The sequence below is a fragment of the Pleurodeles waltl genome, chromosome 7 (genome assembly GCF_031143425.1).
Source record: "Pleurodeles waltl isolate 20211129_DDA chromosome 7, aPleWal1.hap1.20221129, whole genome shotgun sequence".
NCBI classification, from domain to species: Eukaryota; Metazoa; Chordata; class Amphibia; order Caudata; family Salamandridae; genus Pleurodeles; species Pleurodeles waltl.
In genome coordinates this window covers 1,370,182,350-1,370,200,696 of record NC_090446.1, presented here as the reverse complement: position 1 = coordinate 1,370,200,696, position 18,347 = coordinate 1,370,182,350, and the positions used below count along the sequence as shown (strand labels likewise).

Genomic DNA, 18,347 nt, shown 5'->3' with positions numbered 1-18,347 from the left:
CTTGGCACTGCCGCCTCCTCCCGGGGTCCCCCATGAGCCTTTTTCACCAAACTATTGAATTATGGGGACAGAGATTGTATCCTCCGAGAGGCTAGAGAAGAGGTAATACCAAAATTTGACAATCATACCATTCCATATATCCTGACTATACCAGGACGATCCAAGAGCAGCATACGTCCTTCATGGGAGTTATGTGAAGCTGAAAGCTACGAACCTGAAGTATATGTAGTTATACCCCTCTAAAATAAAGGTTATCTCCAATGGAGAAGCACACAGCTGCAGGAGGTCTGGGACTAGCTGGAAATATGGAAGAAGGTACTCATTTGGGGGTTGGGGGCCAGAAGTCACTCCAGAGCATCAATGGTTTGTGATACTTGAAATTTGCTCTGGAGGGGTTGGGCCCTTGGTTGAGGCCCTGAACTCACACAGAGTTACATTGCAGGATGATGGTCCCATGCAGGTGGCGGACACTGGTAGTTCGCAGTAGGCGGAGGCCGGTTCCCTCACTGCAACTCTGACATTTTCCAACAATCCACTCCGCTTATTCCTGTGAATGTGGTACTGATTTCACTGCAGAGTGATGTGTGTTTGTTGACTGCACTGTTTTTTCTTGCTGGTGAAGACCTCATTTGTGCCCACTTTTGTGGAGGCTGACTTAAATGGGAGGTCTACAGAGTAAGCTTGATGGGAAGGCTATATCCTGGCTTAATCTATACGTGCCAAATTGTGATAATTACTAATTTTTCTACGTGCTGCACAATGTGAATGGTTTGGAAGTGTGTGGCCTGCTCCTTTGGCTGGGGGAATTTAACTGTGTATTGGACGGGAAGAGGGATAGACTGCCCAGTCTGGAAGACACAGAGCCATGAATATATCAGCACTGCAGGAGGTGATGTCTTATTTGGGGTTGTTGGATGCATGGAACGCTTTCGCCTGCCATTTGCCTACACACCACGCATTCAGTAGAATTGATAGGGTGTTGATTGCGGGCCTGCCGCTGGACACCTTGTGGACCGTCACACACTTAGCCAGTTTTTTTTATCGTATCACTCTCCGGTGCTCTGTAACCTGGCCTGGGGATGGGGACACAAATGCGGAACTGGCGTTGCCCGGTTGATTTGCTGGCGGATGCTTTGGGCAGGGACACCTGCCACAGGCCTTGACTGAGTACCTGCAGACTAATTGGGGCCTGACAGGCACCTGTGCTGTCAAATGGGATGCTCTGAAGGCTGTGATGAGGAAACAGTGCTGCGTTTGACCTGTGAGGTACATAGACAGCTGCAACAGGAGATCCAAATAGAGGGAGGGAAGCTGGCTATTTTCCAAAGCCAAGACGTGACAAGCACAGAACGCCAGTGGGAGGGGTTGCAGGTCCAAGCCAAGTAGTAAGTGGGCTGGATCATGTTGACAAGTGCAGCTTTATTCCTGGTCGCAGTACAACCATGAACTTGCGGTGGCTTGCATATGTGCTCCCTGAGGTAGAAGACAGTACAGAGGAAAAGATCCTGGCCTCAATCAACACCAAAAAGGGATTTGACACAGTGGGATATTTATTACAGGTGATGAAGGTCATGGGTATTGGTCCCCAGTTAACATCTTGGATTCAATGCCCGGGAGCTTGGGTGAGTGCAGGACAATGCAGGTCAGATTGGTGGGACATTGAATGTGGCATGCTACAGGATACCCACTGTCACTCCTACTGTTTGCCCAAGCTGTGAAGCCGTTGGCAATAGTGCACGAACTTATGCATGCATGAGGAATAGAGTTGTGTCACACTAGACATATCATCTCACTATAAGCAGATGACATGTTATTTTATCCCACGGATCCTAGGGCATCCCTGGTGATATTATTCGAACTGCTGTAGAATTTGGAGAGGTGTTCAGTCTCAAACGTCTCAAAATGAATCTACAGAAGTCATTATTGTTCCAGTTGGCCGCCCTGGCTGGAGAGCCTGAGGAGCAGCTACCAGGCCTGGGCTTGCAGTGGGAGACTGATCATTTTTGCTACCTGGGAATTATGTTGGCACATACGCACAAAAATACTGAATGAGTGATAGACTCCTTGCGGGCTTCTGTGCAATTTTGGAACACCCGACCAATATCACTCATGGTTGAAAATGCAGTGTCCAAGATGGCATTTCTGTCCGGCTGCCTGTATGAGAGCCAGAATTCCATGTGCACACTGCATGTGGGTGTCTTCCGTCAGTTGGAGACACTCCTCACCTCACTTATTTGGGTGGGGAAGTGCAGCAGAGTTTCTCATCAGACATTAATGATGGGATATGAAGATAACGGGCTTGGAGTCCCAAATCTGTACTATACAACACACAGGAAAACGGATGGTGGAGGGTACGAACTGGGAAAAGCTCTCCTGGCGGTGACGATGGAATGGAGCAAGCTCCCGGCAGTGCTGGTGTCTGGATCAAATACTTCCTATACCCCTCCATACGGTGTGCCAGACTGCGGTGGTATGGTAGAGACTGGCTACAGAGGTGATCAGAAGGGCCTCATTTCATAGGGAGATGCCACTGTGGGTATTAGATCTTTTCTGACAGAAGGAGGAGGTTTAGTCCTTTCAATCTTGGTATGAGGGAGACTGTGAGCTGGTGGGCAACCTGTACCCCAATTTAATATTTATATCCTTTGCGGACGCGCTTACTCAGTTCCAGCTGGGTTCTGGACAGTTTTGACACCATTTGGGCTTAACAGATATAGTCAGAGCTGTTTGGACGTCTTATTTTGCAGCGCTGCTGGTGTCGACTATGATGGGGGTGCTGCAGATGCTGGGGTCTGGACATCATCTTATTTCATTGATCTATAAAGCGCTACAGGCAGACACAATCGTTTGGCCGCTGAGGGTAAGGCAGGCCTGGGAAGCGGATGTAGGGGTCCATTCTCAGATGGTCACTGGGCCAGGACATGTGAGCTGGTAAAGCCTATGTCCTGCAATGCCGAGTTCAAATTTTTACACTGTACATACATGACACCTGTGGGTATGCCGAGAAATAAGCCAGAGCGCACTTCCGAGTGTCCCCATTGTGGGGTTGGGGAAGAAGACTTTATGCATATGGCATGGGGCTATCCACCACTTTTGGGTGAAAGTAGTAAATAAGTTGAGTCATACTACTACATTGGCTTCTACATTCACACCTCAGTTTCGCCTGCTGAGCAATCGTGTTCTCCCCAAGAAACGGAACATGACATGCCGTTTTCTATAGTTGGCTTAGGTATTAGCAAGGAAGTGGGTTGCCATCACAAGGATGGGTGTCTAGGCTCCCACTGTGACGTACTGGGTTTGAGATGTCTCTGAGTGGGTGGTGGCATAGGAAACGTAGATGCATTACGCCCACTCAGATCCTAAACTACCAGTTGACTTGGAAGTTTGGGGCGTACTATAAGTTCTTGTGCCCAGACGGAGATGCCTCAGAGGATGACTCCATGGCAACTGATTAAATTAGCTCTCAACAGTAACTGGTGTGCTCGGTCACTGTATATATCATCACGATAAGTACCATGTTTTGTCTACACTGATGTTGTATTGCGACATTTGATAACATTGCTGCTTGGCAATTTGCTTTTTATGGTTTATAATCTGAAAAAGATTGAAAATAAAAATATAAAAAACCTTAACTACCCCTTAATGCTGCCCTTCCCTGATCCCTAAAAACACTCACTACTTTTTAAATGTACCCATCTCTGAGATCTAAAAACTCCTTACTACTCCTTAAAATGACCCTTCCCTAAACCCTAAAATTCCCTTACTACGTCTGATAGAGAGGAAAATCAGAAAAGACAAACTCTGAAGAAGGACGAAGAACTAAATCTTCTGGAAACGAAGAAAAGAAGCAGAACATTTCGAAGTTCTTATGCCTTCAAGTCTAGGAGCACATGAAATTGCTACTAGAAACTTTTATGGAAATCATCTTCGAGAGCCTGAAAAGGAGAGGTCTGAAGAGCTCTTAGGGCAAGAGGAAAGTCACAGGAAGGAACCAGAGAATGTGATCAAGGATGGGCATCTTCAAAGCTCCTAGCTACGAAAAAAGCTATGACATTCACCTGACTTCAGTCATCATCTGAATCTCCAAAGGCTTTAACGGCAGCTATCATTGAAGAAAGGAAAAAGCAGGACCCAAGATGAGACAATCGTTAAGAAATTCCAAACATTTCAAATGATTACATGAAAAAGAAGCCAGATCCTTAAAAGAACACCAACTACATAAAGAACCCCACTGTCAGTTATAGGAATTCAGAATGGAAGGCCTGCAAGGATACTGGGTAGACAAGTCTAGTCCTGGAGAGACCCCTAAATGACACAGGCCCCTATGTTCAACATCAATGCCATCAGATGCAACTGTTGGGGTGAGGGTTGGTGCAAGATTATACACCTGAGAGGAGAAAGGACACACGTCTTTAAAAGCAGCCAGGCCAGAAGACTCACTTGAGTTTCCCATCATCCATCTGCTCAGAGATGACACCACTGCACTTCCCATCGTTCATCAGCACAGAAGTGACATTACTGCATTTGCTGACTCCTTTGTCAGCCCATATCTTTGCAACGACAATCAATCCCCCAAACCCCAGATACAAGATAGCAAGACAGTCTATGCTCTCCTCGTTTACATGTTGAAATGTCGTACTTGTGATGGAAGTTCTGTTGTACTTTTACTTAAAAACCAATAAATACATTTAATTATTTTTTCTTTTTAAATGAAAAAAAAAAAGATTGCAAGACAGGACAGGACAAACAGACCCAGCAACAGAATCGCCATCATCTTCATAAAATCCATCCAATGCACCACCATCTCAGAATGCACTACCAGAGACAGAACACTTGCCCATTAAACTCCTCTTCATTGCCAACTACATCCTGAGTGGCACCTATGGCTACTGTCCTCCTGGACCACATGCCATCTTCAACAGCAACATTGCAGAATTCGTTATACCCCTGATACCGAATCCAGGGCCTACGTTCTTTGCAGTCACCTCAACTACCAAATGGAGGAGCTCATGGATCACATCATGACCAACCCCCTCGAGGCTCAATCCAACCTCGAACTCATCCAGTGAATGGAAGGCCTCACACATGTTACAGGATACCTACTAGACCCAATCTTTAACAGCTTTAGCTACATCACAGTAGACAAGCCTATATCAATCACCTGGTCTGACCACACCCACATCAACTTCAGCATACCCACTCCACACCAACGTATAAACGCCATCACCAAATCTTCACAACAGGACTGGAACAAGATCTCTTAAGTACCCTGGTGTTCTGAACTCTTACACCACCAGATTTGACACAACAGCAACCTCAACTGCTAGATCGCTGCCTGTATAATTACCCTGGCTCCTCTCAAAACCAACAAAGCCACAACAACCAGCAAGCCAGCTGGTACACAGAAGAATTCAGTCCCACCAAAGTCACTGCAAGCTGCTTGAACACAGATGGAGGCAAAGTCAGAACAACACCAGTAAGATCACCTACAAGTCCACCATTAGACCCCAACCATCAGCAAATCAGAACCATAAAATGCTTTGCGCTCAGTGACATCATCGAAAGCAGCACCAGCAGCACCTACAGCACCAAGGAAGTGTTTGCCATAGTGAAAGCCTTCACCGCTCCTGGAGAAAGCTTCAGCAGGGTAACCCTCCCCTCCCCCCCAAGACCTCTGCGCCCATCTGTCCCTATTCTTCAGCAACAAGCTCACTAGTACCTATGAAAACCTCAAACCCCAACTAGATCCTTCCACATTCGCATCACTCATGCCCATCTCTACCAACACACAGAGCCCTAACCCCCTGGTTCATCATCACCACTCAAGAAACTGCAATGACCATGTAGTCCACACGCTCCGTAGCACCCTCAGATCCCACAGCCCTCACCCTGATCCTGAACAACTTGATCATCACAGTCACCTACCTGGACGCAACATCACGCCATAGAATTCATCCTCCTCAAAAAACCCTCAGCAAATGCAAGGATGCTAGATTTGAGTCAGTGGTGTCAGGTGCTCGGCACCGGCACTTAATTGTTAACACCAGCACTTATGACAGTATGCCACATAATGGACCTTTCTGTCTAATTTAGAGATTAGCACGCAACAGTTATCTATTAATTCAATGTACGTTAAAATGACTAGTACTAGCTGCCAAGGCCAATCTTACAGCTTTGGGGGCCCTGAATAGTCTGAATTGTCACACTTGTAGGAGTGTGATGGTTAGTAGCTGTGTTTGGACTGTCATTGAAAGTGTGGTAGGGCAATGGGTGGCGCAAGCTGCAGTAGCCGCCTGACGAGGGCCCTGGCACTGCCTATCTCCTTGGTACTCTACCTGGCAACATTCATTGAAAAGATAATAAAGAAATTACTAGTCACCCATCTCACTGAAAAGCACCTCCTCAACACCTCTCAATCCAGATTCATGCCCAACCATAGTAAAGAAGCCATCCTAATCTCTGTCACGGACGATATGCAAATGATCATAGACAGAGGTGGCACCGTGGCCCTCATCCTAGTGGATCTTTCCACAGTCTCCAACAGTCTCCCACCTAATTCCCTTCCAACCACCACACAAAACAGGCATTCAAGGTCCTGCACTTTGCTGGATTTGCTTTTTTCTGACAGGCAGCACCTAGTTAATCAGCCTGGACCCCTTTACCTCGGACATTGTCAAACTCATCTCAGAGGTTCCACAAGGATTCTCACTCAGCCCAGCTCTGTTCAATGCCTACATGATCCCATTCACCAGCATCATTCATGCCCACAGAATCAGCATACCTCTACATATGCTACACTGGGAATACCCAGCTCCTACACTCCCTCTCCAACATGACGCCAAACACCCAGACCAATTTCCCCACCTGCATGACCAAAGTTGCCAGATGGATGAAAACCAACTGCCTCAAGCTCAACACAGGCAAGGCAGAAGTAGTCATCTTTGACAAAGACACCTCGCTTCGTGACTCCACCTGGTGGCCTGCCGAACTTGGACCCACACCCTTCCCGGCAACCCATGCAAAGAACCTTGGAATGGTAATTGACAACAACTCACCATGATCACCCAAGCAAACACAGTCACCATCTCCTCCTTCCACACACTCAGGATGCTCAAGATCTTCAAATAGTTCTCTATCAACACTTGCAAAACCCTCACAAAGCTCTCTTTACCAGTAAGCTGAACTACAGTAACGCACTCTATGCTGGAATCAATGCTCAACTGACCAGAAGCCACCAGATTATACAAAACCCGGCTGTCAGGCTGACCCTTAACCCCTAGCTTGCACTCATACCATTACGCACCTCAAAGAGCTCCTCTTGATCGCAAACTACAAACAAGCACTCTTCAACCTCCCCACGCAAAAACAATAAGCCTTACAGAACATTGGTCCCATGTACCTCAACAACTGCATACACTTCCACAATATTACCATATACCTCTGCCCATCTGGACTCCTACTCACACACAAAGCACCAGATCGGCGGTCATGCCTTCTCCTATCTCACTCATAAGTCCTGGAACGATCTGCGCTTGCAGATTACAGCGGCCTCCTCAGTTCTTGAATTCCACAAGCAACTGAAGACCTGACCCTTCGCCAAGACCTGACCCTGACTCGGCTCATACAGCTCCTGCTTCAATGCCAGGATACCACCCTCTAACACCACCTGGGTGAGTTGTGCGCAGTACAAATACAGATGACAAGGCAGATGCTACTTTGCATTCACAGACATCTCTCAAAGAAGAGAAAAACAAAATTCCCATTTCCATGCCAGAGACAATAACATGACCTAGACTTTCTCTCTCCATGAAGTTTGCAAATAGCTCTGAAGTTTGCCAACTCTCTGACATATGTTATAAAAAATCTCCTATCATTAAGAGCTCCATGGAGGAGTGGAACAGCCTGCTCCAGAAATCTACTGTGACATCTATCCCTGGAATGTAGCTGACTTTCATGGATATCAGATGGAGTTTCGCCCATGAGCAGACTGCTAAGCCACTAACAACAGGAGAACAGATTCCCTCCTGGGAGTTTATATATGCCATGGCTAGCTTATTGTATGAGCCATACTTTTTGTCACAGTTAACAGAGAGAAAGGGGCCAGAGAGATTCCTCAGGGTTAGCCAACATTGAAGAGCTTCCCGAATACCCTGGGTGAAAGGAATCAGTGTCTAAATCTACTTACGATGGGAGCCAATGAGGAAGATCAGATGTAAGAAGCTTCATATGAAACCTTGACCAGGATATAGGAAATATAGGGATGGCCATGCCTTCTAGGAAGCTGAGCCATTGATAGGCTGGTGCTGATCTCTAGAGACTCTTGGGGAGATAAGATTGGTGTTTCTGAATCCAAGGAGGAGGATGAAAACTCTTCCAACTGTGGTGAAAGAGAAAACAGCATTCCCAATTGTGGCATCAAAGTGTCCTCCTTTAAAATTCAGTTGCTGACTTAGATGTAGCTGAGATTTTTAAAAAATGTAGCATGATTTTGAGAGAAAGTATTGGGATACCACCCCTTTCTGTGTGTAGTTTTGCCAGTTTCAGGGAAGAGGCATGGACTATCCAGGTATCCTACTATGGCTGAATTTGTATACCATCCCCATTAAGATGAATTTGTAGACCATCCCCATTAAGAATAGCTACCAAGGCAACTGTGACCTTCGCGAATGTACAAGGACCTGATATTAGCTGGTATTGAGAGTTTCAGGGTTCAGCAATGTTTGGCAGTTTCCTTGGAGGAAGGCAATTAAACAAAAAAGTCTTATGAGCACAGCATGTGTTTGTCACCAAGGGCCAGATGTACCAAAGGTTTGCGACTCGCAAACGGGCAGAATCGCAATTTGCGACAGTGCAAAATCGGAAATGGGATGCAAAAAGCCCATTTCCGACTCGCAAAAAGCGATGGGACCCGTTTGCGAGTCGCATCCGTTGCGACCCCATTTTGAGACCCGCAAATAGCAAGTCGCAATTTGCGAGTCGCAAACCTTATGCAATTGCAACTCGCAAATTGCGACTAGTCGCAAAAAGCCCAGTTTGCATGTCCCATTTACCACTAACTCAGAGCAGGTGGTAACCATTACCAAAGTATAAAAGGGGACCCAGAAGCCATCTGGGTTACTCAAGATGGCGGAGATATACCTGATAGCAGTGAGGAGGAGAGTCTACGCAGCCCAGCAGAGGAGGAGGAGGGGCCACAGACAGGAGAAGATATATAGAACCAGGCAGACTCTTTTTCAGCAAACTGAAGAGGAGATCTATGACAAATACCGCCTTAGCAGCGCAGCCATTCTAGAATTAATAGATTTACTCAAACCACAGCTAGAACACCAGACTCTGCGTGGCTGCGCCATTCCTACGCATGTGCAAGTACTATGCTCACTGCACCTCTTGGCCTCAGGGAGCTATCAGGGGGTCATTGCTGTGGCAGGTGGGGTATCCCAAAGTGCAGTGTCAAGGTTCCTCAGGGCCTTCCTAGATGCCTTAGTCACGCACATGTCTCACTTCATATACTTACCAAGGAATGAGGCAGAAATGAACAGCACCAAGCTGGACTTATACAGGATTGCCCACTTTCCCCATGTCATAGGGTGTGTAGATGGGACACACATTCAAATATGCCCCCCTGCAAATCTGGAACACATTTTCCGCAACAGAAAGTGTACCCACTCACTCAACATACAGGTTGTTTGTGATGCCCATTATGTCATCACGGACATCGTAGCTAAGTTTCCAGTCAGTACCCATGACTCATACATTTTTAGGCATAGTGGGATACATCAACGCCTGGAACGTGGGGAATTCGGAGATGGTTACCTCCTAGGTAGAGCCACAGACACTTGCAGACATACACACAGGTCACTGTGCACGACTATCTGGACTTCCTAACAGTGTACTTTTGTGCCCAACAGGTGACAGTGCCTATGCTCTCAGGCCTTGGATCATGACTCCGTTTTTAACACCCAGCACTGAATCAGAGAGGCAATACAACAGTGCGCATAAAAGGACCAGGAACCTGATAGAGCGCACCTTCGGACTCCTGAAGGCAAGATTCAGATGCCTCCACCGCAGTGGAGGCGCCCTCCAATACACCCCCATTACCGCATTCAAAATTGTGGTCGCATGCGCCATCCTCCACAACATAGCCACCCGACGTGGGCTACCTCTCACCCCTGCAGACCCAGATCCTGATGATGAAGAGCAAGAACAACCACATCGCCATCATGGGGATAGGAGTCTAGCTAATCAAGGCAGACTGAGACGGGAACACATTGCAACACAATATTTTGGACGGTACGTGTCAACTCCCACCATACTCACCTATTGACCAAAAACTCCATTTGTTAAGTGGAACAAAAATAACTGTTTTATTACTGTAATTAAGAAACTATATACAAGTCGAAATTGTCCATGGGCAGGAAAATGCCAACCAGTCATGTGGCACATTAACGCCATGTGCCACATTTAATGGTCCTGGGTGTTCTCTATGATCTTCTGCCCCTCCTGCCAGCCTGGCTGGTCCCTGCTGCGTCCGTGGTGCTCTGCCTACCACTCCTGAGCACCCTGCTGTCAGTGGCAGAGACACTGCTCACTGTTGAGCCCTCCTCACTGTCTTGGGGTGTTGCCCCTGTGGCCCTCGACATTTCCTGTGTCTCCATAAGTTCAATGATGTGGGTGAGACGTCCCAGGCCCCTGGCAACATCCCCAGCAAAATGGCCCATCTCTACTTGCAGCCCAACTGTCCTCCTCGACCGGCCTGTTGTATTCATGGCGAGCCTGCCGATCGATGTGGCCATCCTGTCCAGTCTGTGCATTATCTGCCGATCTCTGCGCCGCCCAGCCTCTGCCTGGGCCAGCAGTCCTCCCGCCAGTTCCCTAATGGCAAGGGCAAGGTCCCCAGTGTTCTGGCACATCATGTCCATGCGTCTGTTGAGGTGCTGCATGCTTGCATGGTTGTTTCGCACAAAGCGGTGCAGCACACCACTAATCCTGCCCAAAATTCTGTTCTGCAGGCGCTGACCACGCAGCAGATGTGCCTCACTGGTGGTTGGAGGAAGTATCCCGGATGCAGACTGCAGCCCAGATGGTCTTGACCTGCGACGCCTGCACAGCGGTGGCTGCCCTGTGCTCCCACCTGTGTCCTCCCTGCCTGTTGCTGGGGCAGCTTCTTGCGTGATTGTTGCAGCAGGTGTGGCTAGTGCAGGGATGCTGCTGACCATGCAGGTGGGGGTGCTGGCGGGTCCTGGGGTGTCCTCCTGGGCCTGGGTGCTTGGGGTGTCGGGGGTGTCTTGCTGGAGACCTGTGGGACATGGGGAACAGACTGTCAGTGTCTACTATCTATTGCACACATCCTAATAAACATTTGCCTAGGAACTGCCTGTTTGACTACATTTCCCATAATGCATCATTCTGGCAATTTCTACCCTGAAATGGAGCTATTTTGGTTGTGCATGCACCTGTGTACATGGTGGGTGGGGGTATGGCATTGATATGGGTACAGGCTTATCACATGGTACTCACCGGTTGATGTGCTGGGTTCTGAGGTGTCCAGGTCCCCAAATCCACAAACTGCCTCCTGCTCCAATGTTTCTTCCACCCTTTCTTCCAGGGATGTGGGTGGTGGCACAGATGATGGTCCCCCTCCTGTGCCTCTCATCTCCCGGAGCCTTTCAGCTACCCTCTCCTTGGTCCGGGAGCAGAGGTCATACCACCTCTTCTTAACCCCTTCTGTGCCCAGGACGTAATGGTTACGTCCTGAGGCACAGTGCTGCTGTGCCCAGGACGTAACCATTACGTCCTGTGCACAGAGCCCAGAGGGAGCGTTCTCGCTCCCTCTGTGGGGTTCCCCCCCACCCCTCCAAGTCAGGGATGGAAGGGGAAGCCCTTCCCCTCCCACCCCCGACCCCCCCAACCCCCCCTGTGACGTCAGCGCGCGAGCGCGCACTGATTAGTCACAGGGTCTCCCCCATCGCGCTGGAAGCAGAGCTTCCAGCGCGATTGAAAAAGAAATGCTTTTGCATTTCTTTTTCAATCCCATGGGGGAGGCCCCGAGAGGCTTCAAAGGGAAGGAAATGTATTTCCTTCCCTTTGAAGTCTCTCACAGGTTTCAAAAGCCGGATTGCTTGCAATCCGGCTTTTGAAACCCCACTAGACACCAGGGATTTTTTTTTTTTTCTTGAAATTGGCAAAAGGGAGCGACCCCTTGGGCAAGGGTCGCTCCCAGGGGGGCATTTTTTTAGGAAGGCCTTTTCTGCCCCCCCTGGGGGCAGATTGGCCTATTATTAGGCCGATCTGCCCCCAGGGGGGGCAGAAACCTCTAGGCACCAGGGACCATTTTTTTTAGTATTTTTTTTTTTGTGATGAATTCTTTTTTTTTAGGTGGGGAGCGATCCCTTAGGCAAGGGTCGCTCCCCTACGGGGCAATATATATTTAGGCCATTTCTGCCCCCCTTGGGGGCAGATTGGCCTATTTTGATAAGGCCAATCTGCCCCCAAGGGGGGCAGAAACCATTAGACACCAGGGAGTTTGTTTTTGCGCGCGAATGTCACGCAACAAAGCGACCCCTTTGGCAAGGGTCGCTCCCAGGGGGGGCAATTTTTTGGGAAGGCCTTTTCTGCCCCCCCTGGGGGCAGATCGGCCTATTATTAGGCCGATCTGCCCCCAGGGGGGGAAGAAACCTCTAGGCGCCAGGGCAAATTTTTTTTTTGTGTTTTTTTTTTTTTTTGTTCTTTTTTTTTTTTTTAGAGATGGGGAGCGACCCATCAGGCAAGGGTCGCTCCCCTGGGGGGCAAATTGTATTTAGACCATTTCTGCCCCCCTGGGGGACAGATCGGCCTATTATTAGGCCGAACTGCCCCCGGGGGGGGGGGGGGGGGGCAGAACACTCTAGGCGCCAGGGCAATTTTTTTTTTGTGTTTTTTTTTTTGTTGTTTCTTTTTTTAGAGATGGGGAGCGACCCATCAGGCAAGGGTCGCTCCCCTGGGGGGGCAAATTGTATTTAGACCATTTCTGCCCCCCTGGGGGCAGATTGGCCAATTTTAGGTCAATCTGCCACCAAGGGGGCAGAAACCACTAGGCACCGGGGATTTGTTTTTTGGCGCCAATGTCACGCAGGGGGAGCGACCCCGTAGGCAAGGGTCGCTCCCGGGGGGGGGGGGGGGGGGTTGGGGGACGGGGGGGGCAAATTTATTTTAGGCCATTTCTGCCCCCCCGGGGGACAGATCGGCCTATTATTAGGCCGAACTGCCCCCGGGGGGGGGGGGGCAGAACACTCTAGGCGCCAGGGCAATTTTTTTTTTGTGTTTTTTTTTTTGTTGTTTCTTTTTTTAGAGATGGGGAGCGACCCATCAGGCAAGGGTCGCTCCCCTGGGGGGGCAAATTGTATTTAGACCATTTCTGCCCCCCTGGGGGCAGATTGGCCAATTTTAGGTCAATCTGCCACCAAGGGGGCAGAAACCACTAGGCACCGGGGATTTGTTTTTTGGCGCCAATGTCACGCAGGGGGAGCGACCCCGTAGGCAAGGGTCGCTCCCGGGGGGGGGGGGGGGGGTTGGGGGACGGGGGGGGCAAATTTATTTTAGGCCATTTCTGCCCCCCCGGGGGACAGATCGGCCTATTATTAGGCCGAACTGCCCCCGGGGGGGGGGGGGGCAGAACACTCTAGGCGCCAGGGCAATTTTTTTTTTGTGTTTTTTTTTTTGTTGTTTCTTTTTTTAGAGATGGGGAGCGACCCATCAGGCAAGGGTCGCTCCCCTGGGGGGGCAAATTGTATTTAGACCATTTCTGCCCCCCTGGGGGCAGATTGGCCAATTTTAGGTCAATCTGCCACCAAGGGGGCAGAAACCACTAGGCACCGGGGATTTGTTTTTTGGCGCCAATGTCACGCAGGGGGAGCGACCCCGTCGGCAAGGGTCGCTCCCGGGGGGGGGGGGGGGGTTGGGGGGGCAAAATTATTTTAGGCCATTTCTGCCCCCCGAGGGACAGATCGGTCTATTATTAGGCCGAACTGCCCCCGGGGGGGGGCAGAACACTCTAGGCGCCAGGGCAATTTTTTTTTGTTGTTTTTTTTTTTTGTTGTTTCTTATTTTAGAGATGGGGAGCGACCCATCAGGCAAGGGTCGCTCCCCTGGGGGGGCAAATTGTATTTAGACCATTTCTGCCCCCCTGGGGGCAGATTGGCCAATTTTAGGTCAATCTGCCCCCAAGGGGGCAGAAACCACTAGGCACCGGGGATTTGTTTTTTGGCGCCAATGTCACGCAGGGGGAGCGACCCCGTAGGCAAGGCCCCCCCCCCGGGGGGGTGGGTGTTGGGGGGGTAAATTTATTTTAGGCCATTTCTGCCCCCCCGGGGGGCAGAAACCTCTAGGCGCCAGGGGAATTTTTCTTTTTTTTCTTTGTTTTTTTTTTTTTAGAGATGGGGAGCGACCCATCAGGCAAAAGTCGCTCCCCTGGGGGACAAATTGTATTTAGGCCATTTCTGCCCCCCTTGGGGGCAGATTGGCTGAGTTTAGGTCAACCTGCCCCCAAGGGGGCAGAAACCACTAGGCACCGGGGATTTGTTTTTTGGTGCCAATGTCACGCAGGGGGAGCGACCCCGTAGGCAAGGGTCGCTCCCGGCGGGGGAGGGTGGAGGTTGGGGGGGCAAATTTATTTTAGGGCGTTTCTGCCCCCCCCCCCTGGGGCCGGCTGAGCTACAGGCCAAACACCACAGGTAGGCACCTTGCAAAAAACACCTCTGTTTTCTGTGAAAAAATATGTTGTGTCCACGTTGTGTTTTGGGCCATTTCCTTTTGTGGGCGCTAGGCCTACCCACAGAAGTGATGTACCATTTTTATCTAGAGACTTAGGGGAACGCTGGGTGGAAGGAAATTTGTGGCTCCTCTCAGATTCCAGAACTTTCTGTCACCGAAATGAGAGGAAAAAGTGTTTTTTGGGCCAAATTTTGATGTTTGCAAAGGATTCTGGGTAACATAACCTGGTCAGAGCCCCGCAAGTCACCCCATCTTGGATTCCCCTGGGTTTCTAGTTTTCAAAAATGCACTGGTTTGCTAGGTTTCCTCAGGTGTCGGCTGAGCTACAGGCCAAAATCCACAGGTAGGCACTGCTTTTTATAAAAAAATGTGATGTGTCCACGTTGTGTTTTGGGCCCTTTCCTTTCGTGGGCGCTAGTCCTACCCACACAAGTGAGGTATCATTTTTATCGGGAGACTTGGGGGAACGCTGGGTAGAAGGAAATTTGTGGCTCCTCTCAGATTCCAGAACTTTCTGCCACAGAAATGTGAGTAACATGTGTATTTTTAGCCAAATTTTGAGGTTTGCAAAGGATTCTGGGTAACAGAACCTGGTCCGAGCCCCGCAAGTCACCCCTCCTTGGATTCCCCTAGGTCTCTAGTTTTCAGAAATGCACAGGTTTGGTAGGTTTCCCTAGGTGCCGGCTGAGCTAGAGGCCAAAATCTACAGGTAGGCACTTCGCAAAAAACACCTCTGTTTTTCTCCAAAATTTAGGATGTGTCCACGTTGCGCTTTGGGGTGTTTCCTGTCGCCGGCGCTAGGCCTACCCACGCAAGTGAGGTATCATTTTTATCGGGAGACTTGGGGGAACGCTGGGTGGAAGGAAATTTGTAGCTCCTCTCAGATACCAGAACTTTCTGCCACAGAAATGTGAGGGACATGTGTTTTTTTAGCCAAATTTTGAGGTTTGCAAAGGATTCTGGGTAACAGAACCTGGTCCGAGCCCCGCAAGTCACCCCTCCTTGGATTCCCCTAGGTCTCTAGTTTTCAGAAATGCACAGGTTTGGTAGGTTTCCCTAGGTGCCGGCTGAGCTAGAGGCCAAAATCTACAGGTAGGCACTTCGCAAAAAACACCTCTGTTTTTTTTCCAAAATTTAGGATGTGTCCACGTTGCGCTTTGGGGTGTTTCCTGTCGCCGGCGCTAGGCCTACCCACGCAAGTGAGGTATCATTTTTATCGGGAGACTTGGGGGAACGCTGGGTGGAAGGAAATTTGTAGCTCCTCTCAGATTCCAGAACTTTCTGCCACAGAAATGTGAGGGACATGTGTTTTTTTAGCCAAATTTTGAGGTTTGCAAAGGATTCTGGGTAACAGAACCTGGTCCGAGCCACACAAGTCACCCCTCCTTGGATTCCCCTAGGTCTCTAGTTTTCAGAAATGCACAGGTTTGGTAGGTTTCCCTAGGTGACGGCTGAGCTAGAGGCCAAAATCTACAGGTAGTCACTTTGCTAAAAACAGCTCTGTTTTCTGTGATATGTCCACGTTGTGTTTTGGGGCATATCCTGTCGCGGGCGCTAGGCCTACCCACACAAGTGAGGTATCATTTTTATCGGGAGACGTGGGGGAACGCTGGGTGGAAGGAAATTTGTGGCTCCTCTCAGATTCCAGAACTTTCTGCCACAGAAATGTGAGGAACATGTGTTTTTTTAGCCAAATTTTGAGATTTGCAAAGGATTCTGGGTAACAGAACCTGGTCCGAGCCCCGCAAGTCACCCCTCCTTGGATTCCCCTAGGTCTCTAGTTTTCAGAAATGCACAGGTTTGGTAGGTTTCCCTAGGTGGCGGCTGAGCTAGAGGCCAAAATCTACAGGTAGTCACTTTGCTAAAAACAGCTCTGTTTTCTGTGATATGTCCACGTTGTGTTTTGGGGCATATCCTGTCGCGGGCGCTAGGCCTACCCACACAAGTGGGGTATCATTTTTATCGGGAGACGTGGGGGAACGCTGGGTGGAAGGAAATTTGTGGCTCCTCTCAGATTCCAGAACTTTCTGCCACAGAAATGTGAGGAACATGTGTTTTTTTAGCCAAATTTTGAGGTTTGCAAAGGATTCTGGGTAACAGAACCTGGTCCGAGCCCCGCAAGTCACCCCTCCTTGGATTCCCCTAGGTCTCTAGTTTTCAGAAATGCACAGGTTTGGTAGGTTTCCCTAGGTGGCGGCTGAGCTAGAGGCCAAAATCTACAGGTAGTCACTTTGCTAAAAACAGCTCTGTTTTCTGTGATATGTCCACGTTGTGTTTTGGGGCATATCCTGTCGCGGGCGCTAGGCCTACCCACACAAGTGAGGTATCATTTTTATCGGGAGACGTGGGGGAACGCTGGGTGGAAGGAAATTTGTGGCTCCTCTCAGATTCCAGAACTTTCTGCCACAGAAATGTGAGGAACATGTGTTTTTTTAGCCAAATTTTGAGGTTTGCAAAGGATTCTGGGTAACAGAACCTGGTCCGAGCCACACAAGTCACCCCTCCTTGGATTCCCCTAGGTCTCTAGTTTTCAGAAATGCACAGGTTTGGTAGGTTTCCCTAGGTGGCGGCTGAGCTAGAGGCCAAAATCTACAGGTAGTCACTTTGCTAAAAACAGCTCTGTTTTCTGTGATGTGTCCACGTTGTGTTTTGGGGCATATCCTGTCGCGGGTGCTAGGCCTACCCACACAAGTGAGGTATCATTTTTATCGGGAGACGTAGGGGAACGCTGGGTGGAAGGAAATTTGTGGCTCCTCTCAGATTCCAGAACTTTCTGCCACAGAAATATGAGGAACATGTGTTTTTTTAGCCAAATTTTGAGGTTTGCAAAGGATTCTGGGTAACAGAACCTGGTCCGAGCCACACAAGTCACCCCTCCTTGGATTCCCCTAGGTCTCTAGTTTTCAGAAATGCACAGGTTTGGTAGGTTTCCCTAGGTGGCGGCTGAGCTAGAGGCCAAAATCTACAGGTAGTCACTTTGCTAAAAACAGCTCTGTTTTCTGTGATGTGTCCACGTTGTGTTTTGGGGCATATCCTGTCGCGGGTGCTAGGCCTACCCACACAAGTGAGGTACCATTTTTATCGGGAGACTTGGGGGAACATAGATTAGCAAAACAAGTACTATTGCCCCTTGTCTTTCTCTACATTTTTTCCTTCCAAATATAGGAGTGTGTGTAAAAAAGACATCTATTTGAGAAATTCCCTGTAATTCACGTGCTACTATGGTCACCCCGGAATTCAGAGATGTGCAAATAACCACTGCTCCTCAACACCTTATCTTGTGCCCTTTTTGGAAATGCAAAGGTTTTCTTGATAGCAATTTTTTACTCCTTATATTTCAGCAAATGAATTGCTGTATACCCGGTATAGAATGAAAACGCACTGCAGGGTGCAGCTCATTTATTGGCTCTGGGTTCCTCGGGTTCTTGATGAACCTACAAACCCTATATATCCCCGCAACCAGAGGAGTCCAGCAGACGTAACGGTATATTGCTTTCGATAATCTGACATTGCAGGGAAAAGTTACAGAGTAAAACGTAGAGAAAAATTGATGTTTTTTTCACCTCAATTTCAATATTTTTCTTTTTCAGCTGTTATTT

General features: G+C 49.0%; 1 protein-coding gene across 8 annotated transcripts in view; it reads right to left on the bottom strand.

The window, feature by feature from the left end:
• Positions 1 to 18,347, bottom strand: part of FLT3LG (fms related receptor tyrosine kinase 3 ligand) — an 823,185-nt gene that overhangs the window by 67,255 nt on the left and 737,583 nt on the right. For 5 of the 8 annotated variants that reach the window (XM_069200825.1, XM_069200826.1, XM_069200829.1 and 2 more), the window contains one exon: positions 10,414 to 11,296. The exons of 2 other annotated variants lie outside the window; for them this stretch is intronic. In XM_069200825.1, coding sequence (XP_069056926.1) covers positions 11,192 to 11,296 — 105 coding nt within the window. In that variant the 3' untranslated portion in view covers positions 10,414 to 11,191. Of the gene's footprint in view, positions 1 to 10,409; positions 11,297 to 18,347 lie in introns of those variants that run through there. One more of the 8 variants, XM_069200832.1, reaches the window with a different exon arrangement.